The sequence below is a fragment of the Phragmites australis genome, chromosome 20, assembly GCF_958298935.1.
Source record: "Phragmites australis chromosome 20, lpPhrAust1.1, whole genome shotgun sequence".
Classification (NCBI taxonomy): Eukaryota; Viridiplantae; Streptophyta; class Magnoliopsida; order Poales; family Poaceae; genus Phragmites; species Phragmites australis.
The window spans coordinates 22,226,963-22,241,392 of NC_084940.1; the positions used below are offsets into that span (position 1 = coordinate 22,226,963).

At 41.0% G+C, this 14,430-nt stretch overlaps 1 protein-coding gene across 1 annotated transcript; it reads right to left on the minus strand.

Moving 5' to 3' along the window:
- Nucleotides 1-3,540: 3,540 nt before the first annotated feature.
- On the minus strand, nt 3,541-10,412 carry LOC133901597 (uncharacterized). Its single transcript, XM_062343013.1, has 6 exons — nt 10,068-10,412; nt 9,175-9,261; nt 6,870-7,046; nt 6,414-6,500; nt 6,270-6,341; nt 3,541-5,678 (listed from the first exon to the last, which is right to left on the minus strand). The coding sequence occupies exons 1-6, from the start codon at nt 10,239-10,241 to the stop codon at nt 3,807-3,809; spliced, it is 2,469 nt and encodes an 822-aa protein (XP_062198997.1). The 5' UTR covers nt 10,242-10,412; the 3' UTR covers nt 3,541-3,806.
- Nucleotides 10,413-14,430: the final 4,018 nt, after the last annotated feature.

The following is a 14,430-nucleotide window of genomic DNA, read 5'->3' on the forward strand; positions in this document are numbered from 1 at the left end:
TATCTGTTTGTTGAACCCCAAACTCGAGTGTTTCATTGATAATTAGCAATATTCAGATTGGATCTACCTATTCTTGCTTGTGTTCTCGATTCGCTTGTAGGAAAAACCTTCTTGGTAAGGTCAATCGCGTCTTGGCACGGTTGATAACCACAGAGTAGTGGTGTAGTTGTTGCGAGGGTTCTTGATCTGTTTTGATCGGAGCCTTTGAATCATTAATGTCGAAACTCCACTAATTGACATCATATTACCTTCGGAAGATCGGACAAACACGCATCAATAGGTACCCATTATGTAGCTATGACTGGTTGCACAAGCCGAATGCTCACGTGTCGTGTGGATAAAGAAGTACTCCCTTGCAGGGTGTAAAATCAATTCAAATTGCCGCACTCTCAATCATGAGTATACTTAATGTCCATTGGACATCAATCGTAGAGTTTCATTCAGTTTGTGGGATGGAAAGTATGTGGACTTTTAGGAAAAGCATCTGCTGATGCTTAGTTGAGTTGAGCAAGTTTACCTTCTTGGAGGTTTTGATTATTGTCAATCAATATTAGTTGTTCATGTCATTATATTGGTTAAAGTGTTTTTTCAGTGAATTAACTTAACTTGTGGCCTTATTCCTTACTATTGATCCAAATGCATTATCCTTGGAGTTGTGGATAATATATACCTATATTGTGTAAGTCTTGCAAGTACATTCGTACTCAGGATATTACCCTTAAGTTGTTGCAGGTAACGATGAACTAGTGTATGGATATTTCTATCATGTCGATGCCAGCGATGAGCAGGAGTAGAGGATGTCTGTCTAAGCTGATCCCGATGGTGCCTTTTGGGCAATGGTGTCACTGATCTTTTATTTTTTTTAACACTTTTCAATGCGTATGAAAACTCTAATATTAAGTAGAAACTAGTATGGTGAACACGGTATGTAATATAAGTTAAAGATTTACACTCTATTCATATCTGGTGATGAAACTATGTTGTAAATGGTATATGTTGTGATCTTAGGCTTTGTTGTAAATGGTATATCAGTACTATCAGAATTGCTCTTGTTTTAACCAAATAGTGGTTGCAATGGATGTCTTTAGATGAGTGTTAGCACTCAACACGTCAAATGACAGTTGTGTGGTAGCTCTTATCTTTATGGACAGTCAGCACTATTGATTAAGCCAAGTGCGATTTGACGGTTCTGACAATAAAGCTAAGGAATTCTTTGGAATGATAGAACACATCTACACAATATTTGCTAATTCAACTAAAAAGTGGCAGATATTGAAAGATAATATAACAGGATTTACTGTCAAGTCATTGTCATCTACTCATTGGGAAAGTCGCATAGATAGCATTAAAGCCATAAGGTTTCAGATTTTTGAAATTTGAGAAGCACTGCCAATGAAGCTAAATCTTTAGCGAATAATGAACTAGGTGATTTTGAGTTTTTAGTAGTAATAACCATTTGGTATGAAATATTGTATGCAGTAAATTTGGTCAGCAACAACCTACAAGCGAAGGATATGCTTATTGATGTTGATATTGAGGAAGTGTTGGGGCTGATAACTTTTGTCAATGGGTATAGAGAAACCAGTTTTTCTAATGCATTGGAAATAGCAATAGAAATTGCACTTGAAATGGATAGACCGACATTTCAGAAAAAGCATGAAATTAAAAGAAAGAAACATTTTCATGAAAACCCAGATGATGTGTTGATTGCTTCACATTCTGCACAAGATGCATTTAGGATAAAATACTTCATACATGTGGTTGATCAAGCTATTGCTTCACTTACAAGGAGGTTTGAACGATATAAAGCATATGAAAGAACTTTTGGTTTTTTATTTACCACCCATGCATTGCACTCATTGGATGATAACAGCTTGAAATCTTCTTGTGCTTTTTCTTGAGGCTACTCTTAAGAGTGGTGAATACTCTGACATTGATAACAATGAGTTGTACATGGAGTTAAAGTTACTCCAAGATTTTATTCCAAAGGAAAATATGGGTCTGGTTGATATTTTGAATTTTCTGAAATGACTAGATTGTTTCTCTAATGCCACTATTGCATATAGAATTTTATTGATTATTCCAGTGATTGTGGCATTAGAAGAGAGAAGTTTTTCAAAACTAAAATTGTTGAAATCCTACATGCATTCTACAATGACACAAGAAAGATTTAGTGGACTAGCTACTATAGCACTGGAAAATGATATTTTGAAGGAGGTTGCATATGAAGATCTAATTGAAGATTTTATAGTGATGCATCCAGAGAATCAGTGATTTCGATATCCATATTCGAGGCAGTGATTTTTGAGAATCAAGATAATCTAATCATCCAAGAATAAATATTATCTTGATGAAGCTTGCCCACCGAAGAAGCAGCAGCCATCAGCAACCTGCACAAATGAGTTGGACGTCACTTTCTCGGTGCTGATACTCAACAACTGCACCTTCACCATCAACGCCAATGGCTTCAGCAGCAGCACTCTTGTTGACCCGTTGGCGTTTCGCAGAGATGGCGACGCTTACCTTGTGAACGACGGGAAGCCACTCAGCAGCAATGGCTCCTTTGGGTTCAACTATGTGTTCGACTGTGCCTTCGACTTCATCCCTTCATCGTGGAATATAGATCATTGTTGATTTCATCTGACATACGTGAAACTGGTAATAAAATTAGTCACGATTGTGAAGGGAAAGGAACGTGTCGCGATTTGTTGCTGATTTTCCTTCGCTTGTTTGCAATGAATAAATTATACTTTTGAGTCAAGACGATTTTGGTTGCAAATGTGGTGTTTGCGCGCTTAATGGAAAATACTTGCCATGTTAACAGTTACATGTGAAAGTGCTCTCGTCATTTTAACCATTCAATGACAACCGACAACGTTGATCCATATAATGTTGCGAAAGGAATGTGTTGCGATGTGTTAATGTTTCTCTATTATTTTGTTGGCAATGTAGAACTTACCATTGTGTGTTGAAATTATTTTGATTGCAAATGCAGTGTTTGTACATTTGATGAAATGTATGGGATCTTGTTATTTTAACCATTCAACCACGGCATTGATCCATTTGTACGATACGAACATTCCATGGGCCGCACAGTACCACAAGGATGGTTAGCACCCAATGATCTAAAGTGGCACAAAATTCATCTGCATGAGATATGAACAGCAAAAGGATGATGACTTGTCTAAATAACTATTGTCAGAAAAGTTAAAACAGTGTGCTACAAGACTTCGTGACATCCGAGACGATAGATTATTGTTATCAGTTGTGTCTTTTTTGGTGTTGTCGAGTGCTATGTCGCTGATTTTTTCAATTTTCTTTTCTCTCCTTAGAACCATTTAAAAATGTTTTTTTTCTCTCCTGTGTTCGAGAGAGAGAGAGGGAGAGAGAAGACAAATAAACCACACACAACCAGCACTGGATCGCTTCACCTGTTTATTGCCTTGAGACAAGCAGCTGTAGGTAAGATATTCAGGGTAACACGGTGCACATGGATCGGGTCCCAAAGTAAAATCTCTTGCCCATTGCTTTCCTGATTCCTGAATAAACGAGAAACTATTCTTATCACTTCACCCCTCTTCAGTCCAAAGAGGGGCGAATTAAAAAGATATAATTCCAACACATTACACCCCTGAATCTGGGAAGCTAAAAGAGGGGAAAGGAGGGAGATCTACAGTTCATTTCTTATGTATGGTACACAGAAGGAACATTACGATCTGTGATGATCATTCCACATGGGGTCAGGGTCCAAAAAAGATGTAATGGCAATTGTAAACTACAGAAATCATAAAAGGGTGGCTCTAAACTTAGCTGCTGCTGCCTGCTACACTACTGGGTCTAAATCTCACATTTCTACACTGTCTCAACTTCGAGATAGCATCTTGCGACTTCCCCTGCAGAAGGTCCATGTAAATTGATGCCAGCACCGCCCTAGGGTTATTGGGCAACATGGCAAGACCGCGGCTCACCATATAGTTAGCCTGTTCAAGTTCTCCCTGCATTGCAGCAGTCATGCCAAGGTCAATATACAGAACACCCTGAGCTTCCTCGGGCTTGAGGCTCTCAGAGTGCTGAGATTCTTCTGATGTAAGCTTTGTGACTGCAGGTGTAATTGAGTCTTCACCATCACTGTCTTTCTCAACAAGGGCCTTCTCACAGTTCTCCACATTGTATGGCAACTCAATATCATTGCCATCTCTAACATAAACTGACAACTGCTCAGCAGCATCCTTTGGTCTATTCAGAGCACACAGAGCTTCAGCTGCGTATACATGGCTGAGGAATACATACATTCTGGAGCAGTCTGTCAACTGCTGTAGCGACTTCACAAAAGACAAGGCTTTCAAGGGATTCTCAAGACACAGTTCAACAAACGCTAAGTTCCCCAGGATGGCCTGTCTGATTTTGAGCTTCTCTTTTCTACAGATGTCATCATAGAAAGCAAGAGAGCTCTGCAAGGTGGCATTCAAGCTCGTCCCCTTTTGTTCTCCATTTGCATTAGCTAGTGCTGGACCAGGAGTTTTCAAATCTGTACTCGCAGTGCTCTTCTGACCTGAGCTTTTATGTCCTTGTAGTGCTCCTTGGTTGCAGTCCTCTGTACCAGATGCAGGCACCAGATCTTCCTGCTCAGAAGTATCCAGCAATATTTGGGCATTGAGTAGACACTGTCTAGCAAATCCAAGTGATACCAAATTTCCATGTTCATCTGAAGTCACTCCTGCAGAATCTGAATTACTTCTAGAGTTCACCGGATTGATAATTAAGTGCCGCCATTTTCCTGACCCCACGACATTCACTTCAATCTGATCATTGCACGAAGAAGCGCCGTTTGCACACAGGATGCCCTTTTCTAGAGCAAGCAGACTACACTCGGAAAAACGAAGCCAGAAAAGGGGTCGTTTGTAGAATAGCGGCATGGCCTCACGAAAACAGCGAGCTGCTAACAGAGATTTCCCACACATCAAATGTTGGATACCACAGTTGTATGAAATAAGACAAGACTTGTCTTGGGATAATGCAGACAGCTTCAGTGGTTTCTCTGATCGAAGAGATAAGCTATATTTCAGCGCTTTGCTGAAGCACCATATAGAAGTGTGGTTAGATCTCTGTTGGTGGAGTATACATCCAAGATTGTTGTAGAACATGGCAAGCATTGCTGGTTCAGTCCGATTATTCGGTGTACTCAATAGCTTCACAGCCTTCCGATAGTTCCCCCGGGCATACTCCAGCTGTGATTTTAAGAGAAGCTCTGTTGACGAATCCCTACCACGTGCCATGTTCATTAGAACTTTGAGTTCTCTCTTAGCAACCTTAAGGTTCCTAGTGAGCAGTAGAAGCCGGACCTTGTAAATTTGCAGCCTAACTTTCAAATCAGCAGCGGTAGCGGCAAGATCAGCAGATGCCCTTGAGAAATCATTTAAGATAGGCCTGCCCAAGTTCTGGTGTCCACCATCCAAAGTCGAGTATAAAGATTCGAATTCCAGTGTATCATCTGAGAAACTTCCCGCCGATAGGTTCTCACATCCACCAGCATAAGCATTTGAATCAGAATCTGGAGGCGTGTTACTTTTTGCAGGAGGCTTTGGTTGAGCTGATTGCTGCTGAGCTATGGTAGAATTTTCATTCTGGTTCATGGTGTTAGCTACTCCAAATGACCTTTCCAAGTACTGAATTATATCCTGTACACAAGTAATCATATGAATAACTAAGATGAATAAAGTACGCAAATGTCAATCCTACAACTAAAAAGAAAAAGGTCAAACAAATGCTATGACTGATTATACAGGCTAAAATCCCAACTAAATCTGACAGTATTAACCTCAAGAGTTCAAAGTTCCAACATAGATCAAACAGTAGGTACATAATAATCTCCCTAATAAGCCATACCTAATAGACAAATGAACTGCATGATCAAACCACCCCAGTTTTCTCCCTTGCCAGCAATCATCACATAACAAAGAGCCGATAGCGACAGCACAAAAACGTCATCGCATGATATGACACCAGGAAGAATGTGGGAGCAAAGTACACAAAATCTAACATATTAAATACAAATAGCATATACAACCAACAATAAGCCCGCAATAAAATATAAAACCAATTTTGTGTCAAACGATGAAGATACCACATAGTGCAATCTCAGGAGAATCTATTGACAAGACTACACATAAGCCCGCAAAGTAATTAAAAACATTTACAAAAAGTTCGCTAGATCCAATGGATCAAGCTGTAGATGACAACTGCAGAGTCCACCAAGGAAATAAACTTACTGCAGCTTTTGTTGCATCTTGCAAAGCTAATGCAATATCCAATAACAGAAAGCATACATGAAGAGCAGTTGTCTGCAAGATCAAAGAATAATTAGCATGACACATATTTTCCTTGCAATTAAGCTAAGGAATCACTAATAATACCTCATCAATTGGTTCAATATTTCGGTACAACGGGTTCAAAACAGATAATGCAGATTCGTAGTCATGAAGATGATAAAGGATCACAGCCTGCAAATTCATCATGTCCATAAGAAAATCAGTGAATTACAGCGTATTCAATGCTTATGTTAGACAGGATTGTAGTTATTGTAGTAAATATAGGACGTATTAGGATTTGGAGAAGTCTTTGAAAGTATATGCCATATATTATCAATTTCTACAAAATCAATATTGTATTAAAAGATCTATGAAATACAGATCTATTGATACAATTTTTGTACATTAAAACATGCGTATAATTGGACTAATTGTTGGTCAAAATTTACGAAATTTGACTTTTCCAAATCCTAATACGCCCAATATTTTGGGATGGAGTAGATCTTAGACCAGAAACACTTAATAATCAAATAATAACTGCCACAGAACAAGAGAACATACGGTGTTGAATGTTATTATGGTTGTGTCGAACTCATCCCCATAGGTTGACGCATTATGTGCAGCAGAGAAAGTTGGGACTATGCCACTCCCTCTTGATCCTGAAGAAGCATTGCTTCCTACCCCATTGGCAGAATCAGCTTGTTCTCTAGATGCACATGCAAGTTCTTCACTTCTTCTCTGAATGGATGTAGTGGTAGAACATTAGAATAGAATTACCCCAACTAAATAAAAGATTTGTAAACTGAACAAGGTCCATAATACTCCCTACAGTTGCAAAACTTGTAACTTTTGACCAAAGCACACAAGCCAAGAAAAATCATAGTTTGAATAAAGTATGGAGGATGATCATAGGTAGAGGTGACAGGAGTATTTGGTGGAAAAGTTCACCAAGGGAATGGGAATTGACAAATGTGTGTAAATAATTAAGTGGTTAAAAGAGATTAAGTATCACACAAAGGAAGTACAATACAAGATTATATAGTAGTAGTTACTATAGTTATTTATAATGATGCATTTCGAAATACATTGTACGATATTCCAAACATCATGTTGCACCAACGCTCGAAATACCGGTTTAGGGTTTAGGCAACTGATGAGTAAGAATCCACCTAACCATGCGGTATTATTGCTGCATGCAGCCTCAAAAATAATAGAATAATAAACAAAACCCCAAGGCTCCTAAAACCAGAATCTGGCCCAAAAATGGAGGGGGCTGGTTTTTTGTTGTCCGTTTGATATTTTTCCCCCTCGAAATTCCCAGATGATATAGCATTCACTATGCGCCCAAGCTGGAAGTACAACACAAACCCAGGTAGGTGGGGATGTTATATAGTTACCCCACCACCAGGGCACAGGCCGTGAGCCAAACCAACCTGGCAGCTCAGATTCTCACTGTATTCGCCAAATATATCATATATGGTTTCAATGAGAATATACTGCAAGTAGTTTGCCACTGCTAATTTGAAGCTTCGAAAAAATAAGGATATGCAGGATAAGGAATCAGGGAGCTTTAGGGGGCCTGCAAGGCCACTTTAGCGATGAAAAAGGCCATATTTACAACTAACTTATACCACTACGTGTATACCGTTGCAAAATATCCACCATTACCATGATCGCAGCCAGCTGCCATAAATGTTATAGCGGCCCATATATAGAACAGTAGGTTACAGATACAGTAAAGAATGATACATTAACCGTAGCTGGCGAATTCTGAAGCAACTCGTGTCACAAAATTTTAAGTATTTGTTCAACAAACAGAAATATGATTTACTGAGCATGCTAAAGCAAGATTTTAAAACACGAACTGGAGAGTGCTCAGAATACGAAGACATTTGTTTGGTGCAGCTAAAGCAGAATTTTCTTTAATAGAACTCACTTTTGCAAACAAAAATAAAAATAGTGAAGGTGTTCTGTCATAGGCAAAACAATAGTGAAGGTGTTCATAAGATTATATGGGTTCACGTCCAGTTCTATCAATATGCTCCCACAAACTCAAATGATCTTAATGCCTACTCACATAACCCTTCTGAAGTTGCTTATATCTAACAATAAGGTTTTCATAATTTGATTATTTTCATGCCCCTTCACACATACACATCCTTACACAAGTTGGCAGACCAATTAATAAGCTAGATAGCTATCACAATTCTCAACATGTGGAGTGTGTCCAATAGTCCTACACAACACACATGTTACAAGTACTCGCGCACATCGCAGAAAAAAGAACTTTCAAGTAAATAGGAAGTTATGCTACCAGGTGGCAATTCAAAACTAATTCAACTCTACAGTTAAGAAAACATACAGATATGGGGAACAAATACAAGGGTAAACAATAGAAAGCACTATCCATACATGAAAGAATTTTGTCACTAGCCACACAAGAAAGAATTTTTCATGCATGTGACAACTATCATTTGGAAACAACAAAATCCTAAAAACCGAAACGTTTAGCCATTTCAAGCAATCTTATACAAAATAGGTCCCACAACAGATAGATGAAGAACAATTAGGCGGAACATCAAGATTCTCCTTCCAAGAAGGAACTTATGATTAACATTAACCAAAGGATAGGACACATTGCATGGTATCTTCTTTTCATCCATAAATAAGTATAGACATGGCAAAAGTAACATTTTGTTCTAACAATCATGTGTCTCTGAGCCTAACAGGCTTCCATTGTAGTTGCCAATTCAAGCTTTACCTATATAGTTGTTTACTAATGAAAGATGGCGTGCTTCTATTACTTTACTATATAATCTGCTAATCAATTACATGAAGATACAGTGAGCCATGCAGATTAACTAACCTTAACATCGCCTAGAATTTTAAGCAGACTCTTTGGATCAGGACAACCATCCAAGAAAGATTCTGTAATGGCCATATTGTGGAGGACCTGAAAACAGCAAAATTGGGTCATCAGATGAAGGGAAAATTTATGATAGCACAACCATTTCTTCCCAAAGTAAAAGTAGAATAGCTACTGATTCAAACTGACTATTGTCCTATACGAAGATGATGGATAACTATTTCACCCATCATTCTAAAGAAACTGTTTTCCTTGATGTTCTTAGGCAATTATGCTTCAAATTTGTAGCCAAAAACAACCAGCTTAAACAGACCCTAGCACATGCTTCATGAAACATGCGACATAACGAATGAAAATCATAAACACGGAAAGGCACATCGAGGCCAATAGCACGCCCAAGCCACCTGGCATTCACATTTCACATTTCCAACGTGCAACACATTCAGAAAATACAAATGGGCACCCACCCAACCCCCTTACAGACCAACACGCACGCAAGTCACGCAGGTGGCATATGTAACGAGAGCTCACGCAACAGATGCAAGCGCATATGCATACGCCAGCGAACTATCACAACCAGGGCGAACGCATCCATCCATTCACCACATACATTTGCAGACCTAACACTAACCACACCAGAGCACAGCCATGCATGGAACTCAAACATGCACATCACCAAATTCCCACGCAAGAAAAGCCAAGCACAGCTCCAACCACAGATGCATCTAGCAAGCAACTGAAACGTCCCCCAACCAAAGGCACTGCCGCTATCCCAACCAAGCACATGGATTCGCGGTATGTGCAGTATACTTGTACAGCTAAAAGATTGACCCCGAAAGCTCTTAACCCTCCTCGCATCTCCAGAGTAAACAAGAAGAGACCGAATCGCCCACCTTGGGATCGCCCTCCTTCTTGAGCAGGAGCTGTGCGAGCACGTCGGCGCACTCGGCGTACCGGCGGCTCTGGAACAGCACGGCGGCGTCCCTCGCCATCGCCGCAGTCGCCGAGAGCATCCCGTCCTCCTCCGCCGCGGGCGGCGGCGCCTCCTTCTCCGCCGGGGGCTCCATCCGCCGGATCTAGGGTGAACCGGAGGCGCGGGGCGCGATGGGAGCGTCGGGATCACGCGCCGCCGCGGGGAGTTCGAGCTCCGGAGGCAGGGGGTTGGGGGAGGCGGGCTAGGGTTTGGACGCGACGACGATGGTGGGGTGGGGAGGAGGGGAACCGAAGGGGATGGATAGAGAGGGGCCTGCTTTCCTTTCCAGATTTGATGGGTTTTACGACTTTGCCATTGCTTTCCTAATTCGACGGTTTTAACGATTTTGCCACTGATAGAGGATCAGCTAGCTTAAGCGAGTTCCATGTCCTCTAATTTTATAAAACCGAAATATTTAAAATAAGTCAAACACAATCAGTTTAAACAGATATTAGCACATGCTTTACAAAACATAATGTAATGAATAAAAACTATAAATACGGAAAGATATATTGAGCCCAATAGCACGCTTAAACCACCTGACATTCATATTTTTAATACGCAACACGTTCAGAAAATACAAATAGACATCCACCCAACCCTCTACAGACCAACACGTACGTAAGTCACACATAGAATTTTATAATTGTTTGTTTTATAGCAGTGTTTCAAAAAACGCTCTGCTTTAGTTGGATGGTGTTTGATACATAGGAGGCAATAGGTAAGCTAAGGTTCCACCAAGGTGGTTGAGGCGGCAATTATGTATTAATTAAGAGAGTGGTATCTAGAGCCTAGGCAACAACTGAACAATATAAACTATCGATTTTATAAACAATGTCCGGTAGGATCATATGAGTGGTACACAAATAAATATATTCATTGTAGTTTGCTTATAAAAAAAATGATGTGTGAGTTCCTTATGCATCCAATGTTTAATTTATTTTGATTTGTTCACTAAAAGAAATCTTGGAATGTATATTTTAGGTTTGGCATTTTAGAATTATTTATTTAGTGAGGTTAGAATAATGGTATTAGCAAGTTTCGATATGTGGTGATGAGGATATTACTCTTACGGATACACGCACTACAAATAATTCTTTGGAGTCGGCTGTTGTTGCACCATTTGCAAGGTCCTATGATATGAACTCATGCATGTCGATTAAATCATGAGGTGAGCATGTTTGTCTGTGTTTGTATTCATACTTATAAGGATATGATGCCATCACCTTGCCACGCTGCCATCAGGACCATACAACATCATCCCCATGCCGATGCCACCATCATCATCGCCTACGAGTCAATTAGAGATAATGAAATCAAGTTGGAGTCGGATACAACAACTAATCGGCGCATTGTTCGGTAAAACAGTCATAACTTTTGCATATGGTGTCTGATTTCGAAATTTGACCACTACTTTTGAAGCTAATGAAAAGATTATATATATATATATATATTTACATTGGTACCTTTCTTGAAAAAAAAAAGCTCAGAAGATCGTCGATAGGATCTCTGAAGTTTTTATCAAAACTTGACCTTCTCTGAATTAGCTGAAAATTTTTGGAATGTAGGATCGAGAATGGCGACTGGAGGGGGTGAATAGGCGTCTCACTAATTTCTTTCGAAACAATAATCTTCTCCTATTTTGTCACCCAACGTACCTCAAAACCACGAGTGGAAGCAAAAACTTAAGAAAGACAAGCTGCAACAAAAGAATCAAAAACTCACGAACAATTTTCTTAAGCAATCTATCCAGGCTAATGAGAGTATCATTCAAGGTATCAATCTAAACAGAAAGCTGGTCATAGGTAGGTGATTGTCGGTGGATGAACACCGCAAGCAGGGATTCTGAGGGATCCCCTTTGAGATTCGACCGAAGGGGCTGATTCTGGATCTACCTCGTACGTGGGGTTAATGCGAATGTATGGGATCTAGGGGGACGAATGATCGTCGTCTAGTAGGAGTAAATGCACAGGGGATTTAGACAGGTTCGGGCCGTACGGAGGCGTAATACCCTACTCATGTGTGTCTGGTGTGTTATTAATGCTCTCAAAATGCCTTTCTCTGGACCTCTGTGTTACAAGCTGCTGCTATTATAAGTCTTGAGCTTCCTTCTTCAAGTCAAGTCCGGTCTCTCTCAACTTCTGAACTTCGATTCGCCTCAACCTCCCTTTCTACAAAGTGCCCCCCCTTTTATCCTTCTGGGGGGAGGCTCGGCGTGCCCAGAACGGGGGCACAAGTTCCTGTAAATCATAAATGGAAAACAACCATTATGGGTCTACAGTTTGATATTACAGGGGTTGAAAATGCGCCCTTCAGTCGGTCCCGTCGCTCATTACCCCCCAACTTTAGCAGGTGCAGGGGGGCCCACCGGCCAGCTTCTGAATATCCCCGCATGCCCGTTCGGTTAGAGTAGATCTGACGTGGCAGGGCGACAGGCGATACGCCTCGAGCCCATCGACGATATCTTCAAGCCGTCTTCCCTTATGGGCCCCGTAGGGTGACGTGCGATGGGACCCGTTGTATTAATTATCCCCACGCCTTCCTGCCAGGTGGTGGCACGGACTGACGTACTCAGTACGACAGGCGTGGGGGGAGTGGTTGGATGTGGGAAAGTGCCTAGAGGGGGGTGAATAGGCTTTTCTGAAAATTAAAACTAAAACAGCGGATTAAATCTGCCGGATACTCCGGTGAAGGTCGGATACTCCGGTCTGGTTCGGAGTATCTAGTCTAGTCCGGAGTCTCCGGTGTATACAGGAAATCAAGAACAACTACGAATTAAAGTAAGTAGCTAGAATCTATAGTTGAAGCTAGGTCTACTAGTTATCACAGAGCTAAAATAATAATTAATACTAGTAAGATGATCACTAGGGCAATTTATATGAAGAATCACAAATTCACACGATTAAGCAAATTGCACAAACAAGAACTCGAGAGATTATCCCGGAGTTCGGCCACCTCACATAGAAGTGCCTACGTCTCCGTTGAGGAGCACACAAAGAGCCGGGTCTTTTCCAACCCTATCCTCTTCTAGCGACCACAAAGATCAAGCTAGAATTTCCTTACTCAATTTGAAGTTGATTACAAACTTCCCGTGGCACTCCATAAAGTTTGGGTGCTCTACGGGCGACACATTGCCGTCTAGAAGCACAAAGCTTCAAGAGTAATGATCACAGCGAATGCTCGAGGAAGAACTCAATGCTCAAGTGGCTTAAACCCTCTCCAAACACAAACTCACTAAATTTTGTAAACTTTGCACTAGAGGTGGTTGGAGGGACTTTAAATGCTCTTAAAGTGCTCAAAGAGTCTAGAGTTCACCAGCAACAGCAAGCATTAAATGCCATGGGGTGTGGGAGTATTTATAGCCCTCTGTCAAAAACTAGCCGTTGCTGTTCTGTCAGACCTGACCGGATTATCCGGTGAACACCGGAGTATCCGGCCCCAAATCCAAAAATGACGTCAGAACGGTTACAGAACGTGTCAGAACTAGCTGTTACAATTCTGTTAAGTTACCAGAGTCTCCGGTGAACACTAGAGTCTCCGGTCCTGACAGGGCTTTCAAAAAGACTAAGTCTGGAGACTTGCCGGACCCTCCGGCCTCTCCAGGTACCGGAGTATCCGGTGAACACCAGAGAATCCGGTCTGTTTATCAAAAAGATTAAATGCTAACTGAGACACCCCTGCCGGAGTCTCTCTCGGAAACTCCGGTTAAAACTTTTTCTCCTACCGGAGTATCCGGTGAACACCGGAGACTCCGGTCTTTTTCAATAAAAATAACAACTTAACCGAGACTCTCTGCGGAGTCTCCCTCGAAGACTCCGGCCTCAAAACCCACCAACTACCGGAGTATCCGGTGAACACCGGAGACTCCGGTCTTTTTCCTAATAAAAATAAATCGGAACTGAGACTCTCTGCCGGAGTCTACCTCAGAGACTCCAGACTAAACACTGAGTACCGGAGTATCCGGTGAACACCGGAGTATCCGGACTCAGTGAACTTTTGCAGAACTAACCCGGTATCCGTGGGTGAGTGTGTCTCTCAACTTGTTGGTTCTAAAGGATATCTTGAGCATTGAGACGCTAATCAAGCAATCAAAAGCAACCCTCTTAATAGAGTGGCTATCCTAGACTCAATTTCAAAAATAAAAGAATTTAAATCCTATTGAGTACTCTTAGTTGCTTCTCCTTTCGTTTCGACGGGCGTCAAACGTCATATGTCTTCTCAACTAAGACTTAAACATGTTCATAACTTAGATAAACATATTAGTTCCTTAATCGTTTTGTCAT